Source organism: Antechinus flavipes, chromosome 4 (genome assembly GCF_016432865.1).
Source record: "Antechinus flavipes isolate AdamAnt ecotype Samford, QLD, Australia chromosome 4, AdamAnt_v2, whole genome shotgun sequence".
Classification (NCBI taxonomy): domain Eukaryota; kingdom Metazoa; phylum Chordata; class Mammalia; order Dasyuromorphia; family Dasyuridae; genus Antechinus; species Antechinus flavipes.
In genome coordinates, this window is record NC_067401.1 from 181128413 (window position 1) to 181144050 (window position 15638).

At 34.0% G+C, this 15638-nt stretch overlaps 1 protein-coding gene across 1 annotated transcript; it reads right to left on the minus strand.

Moving 5' to 3' along the window:
* Positions 1–5443: 5443 nt before the first annotated feature.
* On the minus strand, positions 5444–8092 carry LOC127559049 (olfactory receptor 2W3-like). The gene has a single exon (XM_051992594.1). The coding sequence runs from the start codon at positions 6401–6403 to the stop codon at positions 5456–5458; it is 948 nt and encodes a 315-aa protein (XP_051848554.1). The 5' UTR covers positions 6404–8092; the 3' UTR covers positions 5444–5455.
* Positions 8093–15638: the final 7546 nt, after the last annotated feature.

Genomic DNA, 15638 nt, shown 5'->3' on the forward strand with positions numbered 1-15638 from the left:
TGCAATGGAATATTATTGTTCTGTAAGAAATGGCAGCAAAATGTTTTCAGAAAGACCTGGAGAGATTTACATGAATTGATGCTGAATGAAATGAGTAGAACCAAGAGAACATTGTACACAATAACAATAAGATTATGATCAATAAAGTGATCAATTGCAATGGGTATTGCTTCAGGCCAATACCAACAGTCCTGTTATAGAGAGAGCACATAAAGAGGGCTATGGGGGCTAAATGTGAATCACAATATAATATTTTCACTTATTTTATTCTTATTTGCTTGCTTGTTTTCTTTCTTTCTCATTTTTCCCCTTTTGATAACTGTGGAAATATGTTTAGAAGAATTGTACATGTTTAACCTGTATTGGATTATATGTTTAGGGGAGGAGACAGGAGAGGAAAAAGGGAGGAAAATTTGGAACACAGGATTTTGCAAGGGTGAATGTCGAAAATTATCTTTACATGTATTTTGAAAAGTAAAAAGTATTATAAAAAAGTAAAATTTTGCATTCCAAATTCTATTCCCCCCCCTCCCCCCGAGGGTAAGCAAAAATAGCACTCAATCATTTGTAGCTTTTACGCATGGGATTATGTAAGACATTTTCATATTAGTCATTTTGTTCAAGAAGATTTGATTAAAATTTTAAAAATGAAAGCAAGTGAAAATAGAATGTTTCAGTCTGTATTCAAACAATATCTTGAGTCAGATAATATGATTCATCACTGATCATTTTGTATTGTCTTGGATCATTGCATTTCTGAGAAGAGCTAAGTCATTCACAGCATTGAACAATATTGCTATTACTGTGTACAACATACTCACTTCATTATGCTTCACTTCACTATGCTTTCGTTCATATAAATGTTTCCACATTTTTCAGAAATCCACCTATATTATGAGCCAGAACTTGAAACAAGGTGATAACTCAATGGAATTGATAGAAACAATGCTTAAGTTAACACCTTTGAGAGCTCACACATTAATTCACATGTTTGGGAAATTTCAGGATTCAGTATGAGATATCCAAATTCACACCTCCCATAATCCCACTCTCAGAAGAAGAGTCAACCTTTGAGTTTACACCTCTAAAAAAGTATAAAAACAGCTGAGCTCAGTCAGGAGACTTCAGTTGAAAAAGATTGAAAGCCAGAAAGAAGTCAGTCAGTTCAGAAGATTGCCAGGAGTCGGAGTGGAGGTAGAGGCAAAAGACTAGCAAGGAGAACTCTCAGAACCAAAGAAAGCTAACTGAGCTATTTTGGATGAGACAATAAAAGATTTGAACTTTTATCAGCTGGCTGTATTTGAGGTGACTATTGATTTGAACTGAAACTAAGGCTGCCTCCAGAAACCTCCCCAAGAAACCTGCTCTCACAGAGAATAATCATATACCAACCAAAAGAAGAACACCACACATCTGCTTTTCATTTCTTATAGCATAATAATATTCCATTATGATCACATACCACAGCTTATTTAGTCATTTCCCAATTGATGAACATCACTTTCATTTCCAATTTTTACCACCACAAAAAAGAAGTATTACAAATATTTTTGAACCCACAGGTCCTTTCCTATTCTAACTTTATTGGATGTTTTTGGAATATAGACCTAGCAGTGGTATTGTTGGATCAAACAATATGAAGTTTTATAGTCCTTTAAGCATAGTTCAAAATTACTCTACAGAAAGGTTGCATCAATTCACAACTCCACTAAGAGTGCATTAGTGTCCTAGTTTTCCCACATCCCTTCCAATCGTTATTATTTTTCTTTTTTGTCATTTTAGCTAATCTGAGAGATGTAAAATGATATTTTTGAAGTGTTTTAATTTACACATCTCTAATTAATAGTGATTTAAAGCATTTTTTCATGTGACTACAGATATCTTTGATTTCCTTGTCAAAAAGTTGCCTGTTTATATCCTTTGACTATATATCTATTGAGATATGACTTGTGTTTTTATAAATTTGAATCTGTTTTCCATATATTTGAGAAATGTTTTCTTTAGGTTTCTGCTTTCCTTGTTATTTTGGTTGCATTGATTGTGCAAAAACTTTTGAATTTTATATAATAAAAATTAAAAAACATAAAATAGATTTTGTAATGCTTTCTATGTCTTCTTGGGTCCATAAGTTTCATATCCATAATTCTGACAGACCAACTATTCCATGCTCCCTCAACTTGTTTATGGTATCACACTTTATGTATAATTCAAGTACCTATTTTGACAGTAATTTGGTATACACCATTTTATAATATAGTTTGGAATCTGATATGACAGCTTAAAGAATTATGTGCTAAAATAACAGTTTGGTCATGTATATTTATTTTGTATTTAATTTATACTTTAATATATTTAACATGTATTGGTCATCCTGCCATCTAGGGAAGGGGGTTAGGGGAAGGAGGGGAAAAATTGGAACAAAAGATTTGGCAATTGTCAATGCTATGAAATTACCCATGCATATAACTTGTAAATAAAAAGCTATTAAAAATTAAAAATAAAGAATTATGTGCTAAATTTATTATATTTTAAAAGAATAAGCAAACTACACATGAAAAATTCACAGATTCAGTTGCTGTCCCTCTATTTCTCATAGATTTATGTGGTATTCTTCTTCTTTAATATATAATAATGGTTCTCTCTGGGAGCAGATTTCTTGGGGAGGTTTTCTGGAAGCAGCCTTAGTTTCAGTTAAGAGAAATAATCACCCAAATGCAGCCAGGTGCTAAAAATGCAAACGTTTATTTTCTCCTTTCAAAATAGCCCAGTTACTTTTTCTTAGAGGGCTATCTTTCTGCTTGGTTCCAAGAGCTCCCTTCGCATGTCTCCAAATTCAAAGATTTGTCCTTTAGCCTCTAGCCAGCCAGTTGGAAGTTATAATGAATCTTTCTTTGCCTCCGAGAGAGGGCTTCTGGATGAACTCACTTGACACTCTCTTCTCAATCTAAATTCAGCTGAACTCCAGTCTGCTTCTTATATATCATCTCCTAAAGGTTTACTCCTCCCCTCTGAGGGAGGGATTAAGGGAGGTGTGAATTTGGGTATCTTGTACTAAACCCTGAAATCTCTCAAAAGTGTGAACTCCAATGAGTACAAGTGTGAATACAAGCATTGTTTCTCAGTTCCACTTAGTACCTTGTTTCTTCTGGCCCATAATATCTCCTTATAAGATCAGATCAATCATACTAAATTAGATAATTATTGTCTCTATCAGCTCTAACGACTTTACACTTTGTAAAGATTCCAACAGATTTATGTGGAAAACAAAAATAATATGCTTATTATTAATATATCAGATATTTTCAATTAATTTATAGGCATATGATTTGGATAGTGAGATTTCTGAATTCCTCCTGCTAAATCAAAAAGCTGCTTCTTTTAAAATAGTTTACGTTTTACAGAAATTCAACTGCAACAATAAAAATGAAAACATGGAATCAGGATTATTAAGTAATATAATCAACATTAATATTGATATGAGAGCCCTCTCAGAGGGACTTGGTAAGAATCTGACTTTTTCTGCAAAGGGCAGGACAGCTGTGGCAGAGAGACAGAAAGAGAGATAAAGACATGAGCAAAGACAGAAAGACAGAGACAGAAATGATGTATGATGTATATCTTTTCTAACAGTGATGGCAGCAAGAGGGCTATAAATGAAAAACATCTGGGATATTTCCCTTCCCAGGCCCACAAAAAGTAAAGAAAGCCAAGAGGGCAAAAAAAAAAAAAAAAAAAAAAAAAAAAAAGAAAAGAAAGAAATATAATGCTTTTTCTTTTAAATAATAGCTGCTTATATGTGTGTCTGGACCATTAATATAAATGTTTTATAAGTAATGTAAAGAATGAATCTCAATCCTTTTCCCTTTGCTCTACTTTGACTTGGACATAATGAGCAACCATTTTCTGAGCTTATTCATTTATAGTTTTTACATATCCAGTTTTACTTCTCATAAATATCTGTGCTATTTACAATAGGTGCTTTTCCTTATTACATCTCTTTTTCCTGTCTGATTGTGCAGGGCCCTAACTCTTCAGCCACACAGAATATTGGTTGATTAGGAAGGTTTTTTTTTTTTTTTAAATTAGTTTCTGGTTCTAAGTCAGTATCCCTAATCTCATGTTCATTGTTAGAAAATCTATCTAACTGGGGATAAAGTATTATGAGCTATTTGACTTTTTTTTTTTCTGTTAAAAGCTCCTAAAAGCAGAAATTTCAAATGAAGGTTTTGGTCACTTATTTCCTAAATTTAGTGAAATTAAATTTCATTGTAGATCGCTGGGGAACTTTTTTTTGAAGGATAGTATCAGAACAGTCATGATTTCAGTTTTACTCCCATTATAATTACCCAAACCCAGAGATCTCTCGTGTTCTATTCAAAGACTTTTTTGGAGAAAAACAATATACATGATTATATACGATATATACATATAAACTTTACATAAATATATATCAAATTTTATATAATAAAAAACTATATAAAGTAGAACTTTATCATAATCACAATATTATAATATGATATATAAATAAAACTCGAGATTCATGCTATCTTGACTTCCTTCTTGATTTCCAGCATCTCTAGTAACTAGTTTTCTCCCACTTCTCTTGTTTCTTCTTTTAAAAATGGCAACATCACAATATGACTTTGGAACAATTTCAGTTATTTTATTCACTTTAGCTTCTCAGGGATACTTTTGAACTCACATTTGTTATTATTTCTGTAATGTGAAGGATCCATAAAACTTCAGGGGAAAACCAGTTTTTCAAAGGCAAGTTACACTAAAATCTAGGTAAACTATGGCTATAACATTATCCTTGTCTACTTAGCTTAATAATTCTTTTGAGAAAAGAAATAGTGATGGTATGGTCGAATTTTGATGAAGCCTTGGCTCTTTGTGATCAATTTTCTTTTTGCAGGATTCTTTTCCAACCTTTTAATTACTAGAATTTTGCCAAAACAGCAAAGTTTACTGCCCTATGGTTTGTAGACTCCATTTTCTTGTCTTAAAAAAGCAAACAAGCAAAAAATCTTCTATTCCCTTCTCCAATACTGTGGTGTCTTGGAGGTTGGAAGAATACCTAGCACAAAGGAGGAAAGAAAGTAGAAAATCCTACTAAAGAGAAGGAAGCTAGCTGCAGAAAGTGGTTGCTTTTCCTATAAGTAATGATGCATAAAAGTTGTGATAACCATTTAGTAGTAGTCAAAGGAACAAATGTTGAATTCCAGTCACCAAGTTTTTGGTAACGGTAAAAGAATCATCCAATTATATTCAGGTGATTTTTATGGGTATCAATAATATACCTAGAAAGAATCTCAATAGTACTGCTAAAATATGAAGACCCAAACAAGAAATTGGGAATACAATTGCTATTTTAATCACTAATTCCTATTTTTTTCAGAATTGAGAAAGAGGAATGGGCTATGAAAGAAACTGTGTCCAGAAAGTTTGTTTACCATCATTTTTCATTTGCCCCTTTATTTGCTCCCAGAAGCCTCCTCAGTGACCCCTTTACTTCCTTGTTTCTCAGTGTATAGATGACTGGGTTGAGGAGTGGAGTCACTATATTGTAGAAGAGGGTGAAGAACTTGCCTTGGTCCTGAGAAGCACTGTTTCCTGGTTGCATGTATATATAGATAATGTTGCCATAAAAGAGGGATACTATAATAAGATGGGAACTGCAGGTGTTGATGGCTTTCTGTCTCCCTACCCCTGACTTGATATGTAATACTGCCTTGGTGATATAGCCATAAGAGATCAGAATAAGGATTAAGGGTGTCAGTACAATAATCACTGCCAGCACAAATATAGTGTTCTCAATGACAACAGTGTTTACACAAGCCATCCGAATCAGTGCTGGCATTTCACATAAGAAGTGGTTTATCTTGTTGTTTCCACAACGAGGCAGTTTCAGAGTTATAGGAGACATAGTCAATGAGTTGATCACACCACCAAACCAAGCAATAGACACTAGTCCCAGGCAGAGTTTTGGATGCATAATCACTATATAATGAAGGGGCTTGCAGACAGCAACAAAACGGTCATATGCCATAACAGCCAGTAAGAGACATTCAACACCACCCAGAGCCAGGAACAGAAAAAGTTGAATAGCACAGCCTGTGTGGCTAATGGTTTTATCAGGCCCACTTAGGTTATAGAGCAGTTGTGGGATAGAGCTGGTGGTGAAACAGAGATCCAGGAAAGAGAGGTGGGTAAGGAAGAAATACATTGGTGTATGGAGGCGAAAGTCTATTTGGGACACTAAAATGATGGTTGTGTTACCCACAACTGTCAGGAGATAGGCAATCAAGATGACCACAAAAAGAACTAACTCAAGCTGGGGCCTGTTGGAGAATCCTAGAAGGATAAAATCATATTGAATGCTTTCATTGGTCCCATCCATCATTTGTACTAAACCTGAAGAGAAGAGGGAACAGAAATAATGAATAGATTACCACAGTCCTTTGTACATTATAGTTTAGTGCTTTAAAATCAATTTTTAAGATGTCTACTGAAATATCAATTACTTGGAATCTTTATTTTTCCGCATTCTTCAAAAGAAATAAAACTAATTGTGAAACCTGAACTTTTATATCAAAGATTCCTGACTACTAACATAAAGTTGGTTCATAGCATATTTAAGCATTCTCTTTATTCAAAGTGCCTTTTTTATCTACAACTAGTTTCTGTGATATCATATTCTCTTGGAGTTCCTACTCTTAATCTCTATGACTGCTCCTCTTTTCTCTTTGTTGCCTCCTCTTCCTTCTAAGATAATGATGGAGTGAATATAGGTTGGCAAATTTAATAAAATCTGAATAAAACTAGATTTGGAGATTGAGCTTAATTCTGTTGATCAAAAAATTATCTGTGGCTTTATGTTTCCTAGCAAATTTAAAATAAGTTCATTAGTCTAGCAATTTAAATGCAAGCAAATTTGGTCCCATTCTACCTTTCTAGGTTTTTTTTTTTTTTTTTTTTTTTTTTTTTCACTATTTACTCTGATTGGAATATCCTGCCACCATTATTTGTATGTTCTATCTCCATGATTCTGAAATTTACCAATCTAATTATAACTCATTAGCCTTCTATCCCTTCCTATGCTTTACATTTCCTAAATCTCATATTACTTAAATTTTCTTTCCCTGTTTCATCCATCTGTCTCTCCATTCATCCCTTCTTTCTCAAGCCATTACCCTTGCTCTTGTTTTCAATTTCCTTGTTTTATTCTCTTGATATTCTAACTTTTTAACATTTAATATTCTAACATTTTAACTAGTTAAACTATATAATATATATCCTTTCTACCTTTGCACACCTTTTCATTTTGTCCCATTGTTGTTCAGTCATTTCAATTGTTCCTGGCTCTTTGTGACCCTATTGGGATTTTCTTGGCAAAGATACTGGAATAGTTTGCCATTTCCTTTTCCAGTTCATTTTCAGATAAGGGATCCAAGTAGATAGAGTTAAATGACTTGTTCAGGACTTACTAGTGTTTGAGGCTGAATGTGAATTCATATCTTTCTATTACCCCTCCCCACATACACATACACACACTAGCCACTGTGCCACCTAACATCCTTTTTTCCATAGTCATGGATTAATTCCAAACCTAAATTCTGGACTAATTCCACTATATGCCTTCATAGCTGTGTCTGATGTAATAGATACCATTGGAAGAATTCACACAATTGTATTCACTAGGCCTGTTACAGAAATATATATTATCTTTTCTAATCTAGAATTTCACAGTGACATGAAACTTCTTTTATTTCATTCTCCCAAGTGCTTTTTTAAAGTGAAATTTTTAAAATTTCCTGCAAGACACCTACACTATCTCTTATCCATTCACTCTCAGCAAAATAATTTGAAGTTTCATGCTTCACTGAAAAATCTGAGGCATGATTTCTTACCTTTATTCTAATTCTAAGACTCAGATAACTTTATCATGCTCCTTTTCTTACCTCTGGGCACATTTACAAAGTGAAGTGACTTTTCTCTTTGGATGGTGAAAATATGTATCTATACATCCATCTCTCACTCTCCTTCCCTCTTCCTCCTTCTTCCCTTCTCTTTCTCTTTCCCTCTCCCTCTCACTTCTTCTCCTTCTCTCCCTCCCTCCCTCTCCTTTTCCCTTTCCCTCTCTCTCTCCTTTCTTCCTTCCCTTCCTCTCCCTTTCCCTCCCTCCTACTCTCTCTCTCTCTCTCTCTCTCTCTCTCTCTCTCTCTCTCTCTCTCTCTTTCTCTGTTGCTGTTTCTGTCTCTATTTTTCTATTTATCTATCTCTTTTATTCCATCCCATCTGACTTTCTCTAGAATATACCCTTTCCTAAGATGACAGGAAAAAATAATGATGAATGTTGGAGGGGATGCGAGAAAACTGAGACACTGATGCATTGTTGGTGGAGTTGTGAATGAATCCAACCATTCTGGAGAGCAATCTGGAATTATGCCCAAAAAGTTATCAAACTGTGCATATCCTTTGATCCAGCAGTGCTACTACTGGGCTTATACCCCAAAAAGATACTAAAGAAGAGAAAAGGACCTGTATGTGCCAAAATGTTTGTGGCAGCCCTGTTTGTAGTGCCTAGAAACTGGAAAATGAATGGATGCCCATCAATTGGAGAATGGTTGGGTAATTTGTGATATGTGATTTTTTTTCCATTCCCTTATTGTTTTTTTTAAATTTAATAATAACTTTATATTGACAGAATCCATGCCAGGGTAATTTTTTTACAACATTATCCCTTGCACTTGTTTCTGTTCCAATTTTTCCCCTCCCTCCCTTCACCCCCTCCCCTAGATAGCAAGCAGTCCTATATATGTTAGATATGTTGCAGTATATCCTAGATACAATATATGTTTGCAGAACCGAACAATTCTCTTGTTGCACAGGAAGAATTGGATTCAGAAGGTAAAAATAACCCGGGAAAAAAAACAAAGATGCAGATAGTTCACATTCATTTCCCAGTGTTCTTTTTTTGGGTGTAGCTGCTTCTGTCCATCATTTATCAGTTGAAACTCAGTTAGGTCTCTTTATCAAAGAAGTTCACTTCCATCAGAATACATCCTCATACAATATCGTTGTCGAAGTGTATAATGATCTCCTGGTTCTGCTCATTTCACTTAGCATCAGCTCATGTAAGTCTCGCCAAGCCTCTCTGTATTCATCCTGCTGGTCATTTCTTACAGAACAATAATATTCCATAACATTCATATACCACAATTTACCCAGCCATTCTCCAATTGATGGGCATCCATTCAATTTCCAATTTCTAGCCACTACAAACAGGGCTGCTACAAACATTTTGGCACATACAGGTCCCTTTCCCTTCTTTAATATTTCTTTAGGATATAAGCCCAATAGAAACACTGCTGGATCAAAGGGTATGCACAATTTGATAACTTTTTGGGCATAATTCCAGATTGCTCTCCAGAATGGTTGGATTCGTTCACAACTCCACCAACAATGCATTAGTGTCCCAGTTTTTCTGCATCCCCTCCAACATTCATCATTATTTTTTCCTGTCATCTTAGCCAATCTGACAGGTGTGTAGTGGTATCTCAGAGTTGTCTTAATTTGCATTTCTCTGATCAATAATGATTTGGAACACTCTTTCATATGAGTGGTAATAGTTTCAATTTCATCATCTGAAAATTGTCTGTTCAAATCCTTTGACCATTTATCAATTGGAGAACGGCTTGATTTCTTATAAATTAGAGTGAGTTCTCTATATATTTTGGAAATGAGGCCTTTATCAGAACCTTTAACTGTGAAGATGTTTTCACAGTTTGTTGCTTCCCTTCTAATCTTGTCTGCATTAGTTTTGTTTGTGCAAACCCTTTTTAACTTAATATAATCAAAATTTTCTATTTTGTGATCAGTAATGGTCTCTAGTTCATCTTTCGTCACAAATTTCTTTCTCCTCCACAAGTCTGAGAGATAAACTATCCTATGTTCCTCTAATTTATTTATAATCTCATTCTTTATGCCTAGGTCATGGACCCATTTTGATCTTATCTTGGTATATGGTGTTAAGTGTGGGTCCATGCCTAATTTCTGCTATACTAATTTCCAGTGTGATATGTGAATGTTATGGAATATTATTGTTCTGTAAGAAATGACCAGCAGGATGAATACAGAGAGGCTTGGAGAGACTTACATGAACTGATGCTAAATGAAATGAGCAGAACCAAGAGGTCATTATATACTTCAACAACGATACTGTATGAGGATGTATTCTGATGGAAGAGGATTTCTTCAACAAAGAGAAGATCTAACTCAGTTTCAATTGATCTATGATGGACAGAAGCAGCTACACCCAAAGAAAGAACACTGGGAAATGAATGTAAACTGCTTGTATTTTTGTTTTACTTCCCGGGTTACTTATATCTTCTGAATCCAATTCTCCATGTGCAACAAGAGAACTGTTCGGTTCTACACACATATATTGTATCTAGGATATACTGTAACCTATTTAACATGTATAGGACTGCTTGCCATCTGGAGGAGGGGATGGAGGGAGGGAGGGGAAAAGTTGGAACAGAAGTGAGTGCAAGGGATAATATAAAAAATTACTCAGGCATGGGTTCTGTCAATAAAAAGTTATAAATATATATATAAAGAATATGCCTTTTCAATTTCTTCCATGAATAGCTTTTTAATTTTGGTATCTTCATATGTATCTCTTTTATTTTTAAATTTTCAATATACAAAGACATACAGAAAAAATGATCATATATGAAATTATTAATCTAATGTGTAAAAGTTATTTTAAATATATATTAACTTTAATGCTTTTTTGTTTATGTACTCTTTTGAATTTTCTTTTGCTCCCTTCTATATATTTTCACTTTTAAAAATTCCTCCTTTCCTTTTCTTTGGCATTGCTATCAATACTCACACACTCAAAATAAAAAAAAAATTCCCATGTATTTAATAAGTATGTATTAGCTAAAAAAAAAAATTATCTGCTGGCTATGTCTGAAAACATCAAAAGGTGGGATGATTGGCTCACTGTAGTCTTTTGCAATCATATTTAGCAATTACATTGATGTGAGTTTTTAAATTTTTCAAAGTATTTTTCTTTTTTCTTTTTAAAATATTTTATTTTATTTTATTTTATTTTATTTTATAATAACTTTATATTAACAGAATCCATGCCAGGGTAATTTTTTTACAACATTATCCCTTGCATTCATTTCTGTTCCGATTTTTCCCCTCCCTCCCTCCACCCCCCCCTCCCGCTCCTAGATGGCAAGCAGTCCTATATATGTTAGATATGTTACAGTATATCCTAGATACAATATATGTTTGCAGAACTGAACAGTTCTTTTGTTGCACAGGGAGAATTGGATTCAGAAGGTAAAAATAACCCGGGAAGAAAACAAAGTATTTTTCTTTAGATTATTTTAGTAATTGTGTAAATTGTACTTTTGGTTATGCCCAACTGAATAATTTCATACAAATTTCTTTAAATTTCTATGAATTCATTCCTTTAATAATTACTTATAGATTAATGCTATTTATGTAGATTTCTATGTCAAAATTTGTTCAACCACTTCTCATTTGATAGGCATATGCTTTATTTTCTGCTACAATAAAAATACAACTGTAAATGATTTTGTACAAATAAGATCTAAAAGTATAAGTACTTTTTTCCCTTCTATTTTTGTAACATCTTTGGATTATATGGCTCAGGGTCACTTTACTTTATATCAATAATTGGGCTTAGGAATATACAGTTTTATTTGACTTCTTGGATATAATTCCAAATTACTTAAAAAATTGTTAGGCCAATTTATATACTTCACCAACATTGTCTTGACTTTCAAAAATTATGTTTTCTTTTCTTGTTATCTTTGATTATTTGATGGCTATAACCTCATTATAGTTTTAATTGGCATTTCTCTTATTATTACTGATCTGGAGTATTTTTTCCATTGTTGTTGATAATGGAATTTTTTCTTTTGATAAATACCTATTTAAATTTCTGCATATCTGTTCTATTGGGAAATAGTTTTTGTGCAATATATATATATATATATATATATATATATATATATATATATATATATATATGTATATATATATTTTAATATATTTTATTTAATAATAACTTTATATTGGCAGAATCCATGCCAGGGTAATTTTTTTACAACATTATCCCTTGCACTCGCTTCTGTTCCGACTTTTCCCCTCCCTCCCTCCACCCCCTCCCCTAGATGGCAAGCAGTCCTATATATGTTAGATATGTTGCAGTATATCCTAGATACAATATATGTTTACAGAACCGAACAGTTCTCTTGTTTGTGCACATATATTTGTACAAATTCCCTACATATTACTGTTATGATTTTTACAAGGTAATAAGACAGCGGAATTGATCTGATTCTACAAGGAGATGTTATGGGGCTAGAACTTGAAACAAGGTACTAAATGGAATTGAAAAGATAATGGTTAAATCTAATTTAGCATTGATTTAATCCTAGAACAAATAATGGTTTCCTAGTGATATAATGATTGCAATCTATTCAGTGTGCAGCATATAACAAGGAGCTCCCACAAACCCACCACACCCAGAAGCCCACTCTCAGAGGCAAGACAGATTCATTCCATATTAGACCTGTATGCTGGCTGGAGACACTTGGAGTGAGTTCTTGGAACCAAGGAGGGAGATAAGCCTCTAAGAAAACTTACCAGCTATTTTGGAAGAGACAATAAAAGATCTGAACTTTTAACAGCTGGCTGCATTTGAGGTGATTATTACTTTGAACTGAACCTAAGGCTGCCTCCGGAAGCCTCCGGAGAAACTTGCTCCCAGAGAACATTATATTTTAGAGAAAAGAACATTACATATTACTATCAGAGAGATTTAGTAATAAAGCTCTCTATATGTATACCCCATTCTCAGATAACTGTTTAAATTCTACTTCTAGCTTTACTGATATTGTTAGTTCAAAAATAGTACAATCTCGTATAGTTTGAATTGCTCATCCTTTCTTTTGTCTTTAATTTATTTAACTTACTTGGCTATTTGGAACTTGTGTTACATTATTTGAAATGGAGAAGTGAAGTCAAAATGGTATAGTAATAGAAATCAATACAATCAACTCAATTCAAGAGTCCCCTAAACAGATTTAGAAAATCCTGATGGGAAAAATCTAAGAAAAATTTAGTGAGTGATTTGCCCATTCCAGATTGGAGAAAGACAAAGATGTCTGTGGATACAGGGGTAAAGTCTGTCCAGGATCATAAGAACTCAAAAGAGATTATGTACCATAGCAAAAGGAAGTCTCAGATACATGGCACAACCTTAGGTGCAGTGTGCAAACAGATGTCAAGTCTAATCAAGTTCTAGGTCAAAAATCCAAAAGAGACTTTGGATATGTCCCAGCTTGGGATAAAGAGGCTAAGGTAGGGAAGCCATAGGTCATATATTGAGAGAAGAGAAAGTTTAGAAGCTACCAGTAGCCATGTGGCTCAGATCCTGGGAGCAAATCAGAATCTCATTTCCAGCTTCTAATCCAGTCTGAAGTCTGTAGAAAAATAACTACTGTAAGAATCGCCAACCAAAGAGGTACCCACAGGTCAGTCACTTAGAACAAGCTAAACTTCTCAATGGTTTCACAGTGAGTCTACTTTTGTTTATACCCAAAGCCAGATAAGGAACAAGCAGAATTCATACCAGGGTGGGGGGGAGGGGGAACAATAAAACTTTGCTTGAAATCACTTTAACCATCTAACTTTCCCTGTCCTTTTCCTCCTATCCACCCCCCACCCCCAAACCCAATTACTTCTGAGGTAATATAATCTTTTGAAGACAGAAATTATGCACCTTTATTGGAAGATATAGCAAGAAGGGAAACCAATCACCTCTAGAGGGCAACTTGTTCATCTTTCCAACAGGATGATTTTTAGGAAGTTTATCTTGAGGTCTTGCCTAAATAGAGAAAAAGGTAATTTAAAACAATTCTTACATTTCCTCTGAAGCTATGAAAATTGAAAAAAATGAAAAAGATATTAATGATAAGTTTTGGAGGCACTATGAGGAGACAAATACACAAAAATTCAATGTCTTTGGTGGAATAGAATTATGTTATTCCCAATGACCTCTTATCACTTCTTCCCCTTCTTGTCTTATCTCTTTGAAAATACCATACAGGAATCTGCAAATTTTCAGATGAGTACACCCTACATTCTATAGAGTAAAGCATATGCTGGAAAATTTGCTTTGTTCACATTGAGTTTCTCTTAGGGAGGCAGCTACAGTGAGAAAAATAATTGAAGGAATTTTGAAGATTTCTTTTGCAAAGATCATAAAGTTTATTAGTCAATGATGAACTTCATTCTTCCTTATAGTATAAGATGCTAAAATTCAAGGGGAAGGCTCACAAGATTCAGTTATGGGAAGAGGATATCTAATTGTTCCAAAAAAATTTTAAATTAAGACGCCAACATCTTTCCTCAAAAAGATATTTTTGAAAGAGTACTCCCTGGCTAGAAACTGGAAAATGAATGGATGCCCATCAATTGGAGAATGGTTGGGTAAATTGTATTATATGAATGTTATGGAATATTATTGTTCTGTAAGAAATAACCAGCAGGATGAATACAGAGAGGCTTGGAAAGACTTACGTGAACTGATGCTAAGTGAAATGAGCAGAACCAGGAGATCATTATATACTTCAATACTGTATGAGGATGTATTCTGATAGAAGTGGATATCTTCAACAAAGAGAAGATCTAATTCAGCTCCAATTGATCAATGATAGACAGAATCACCCAAAGAAGAAACACTGGGGAATGAGTATAAACTGTTTGCTTTTTTGTTTTTCTTTCCAGATTATTTTTAGCTTCTGAATCCAATTCTTCCTATGCAACAAGAGAACTGTTTGGTTCTACACACATATATTGTATCTAGGATATACTGTAACATATTTAACATGTCTAAGACTGCCTGCCATCCCATAGGGAAGGGAGTGGAGGGAGAGAAGGGAAAAATCGGAACAGAAGTGAGTACAAGGGATAATTACCCATGCATATGTACTGTCAATAAAAAGTTATTAAAAAAAAAAAAAGAGTACTCCCAAGCTGTAAACTATCCTGTCATTACCATTCTTCACATGATATAGAGGATACAGAACCAGTCTACAAAAGGAAAACTTCTTGACCAAAAAGGTCAAGATTTGGTTCTGTAACTTGTTGGCTGGATGACTATTTAAGTTACTTGACCTCTCAGGCCTTCTAGTCAACACTCTAAAACTATGAATTGCAAAGGTGCTAATCTGCATTGGTAATAAAAGTTTCTTAATCTGGGAGTTTCCCATACCAAAGAAATCACAAGTTCAGTCTGATGCCTATCTATACAGTTTGTCATAGATGTCAATGCTGCCATCTAATCCAACATAGCTAAGAATTCCTTGATTTCTGCTTGCAAAAAATTGTATTTTTATTTCTGGAAAACTTCTAGAATTATTATTAGAGAGTTAATAATAAACATCTAAAAGTTGTGAGCATAAAGATTTTATATGAGAAAGGGAAGAAGGGAATACACATTGATAAATTCCCTACTATGTGTCAGGCCTTGTACCAAGTGCTTCACATGACTTCAAAAATATATTTAGAGCTGGAAAAGACTT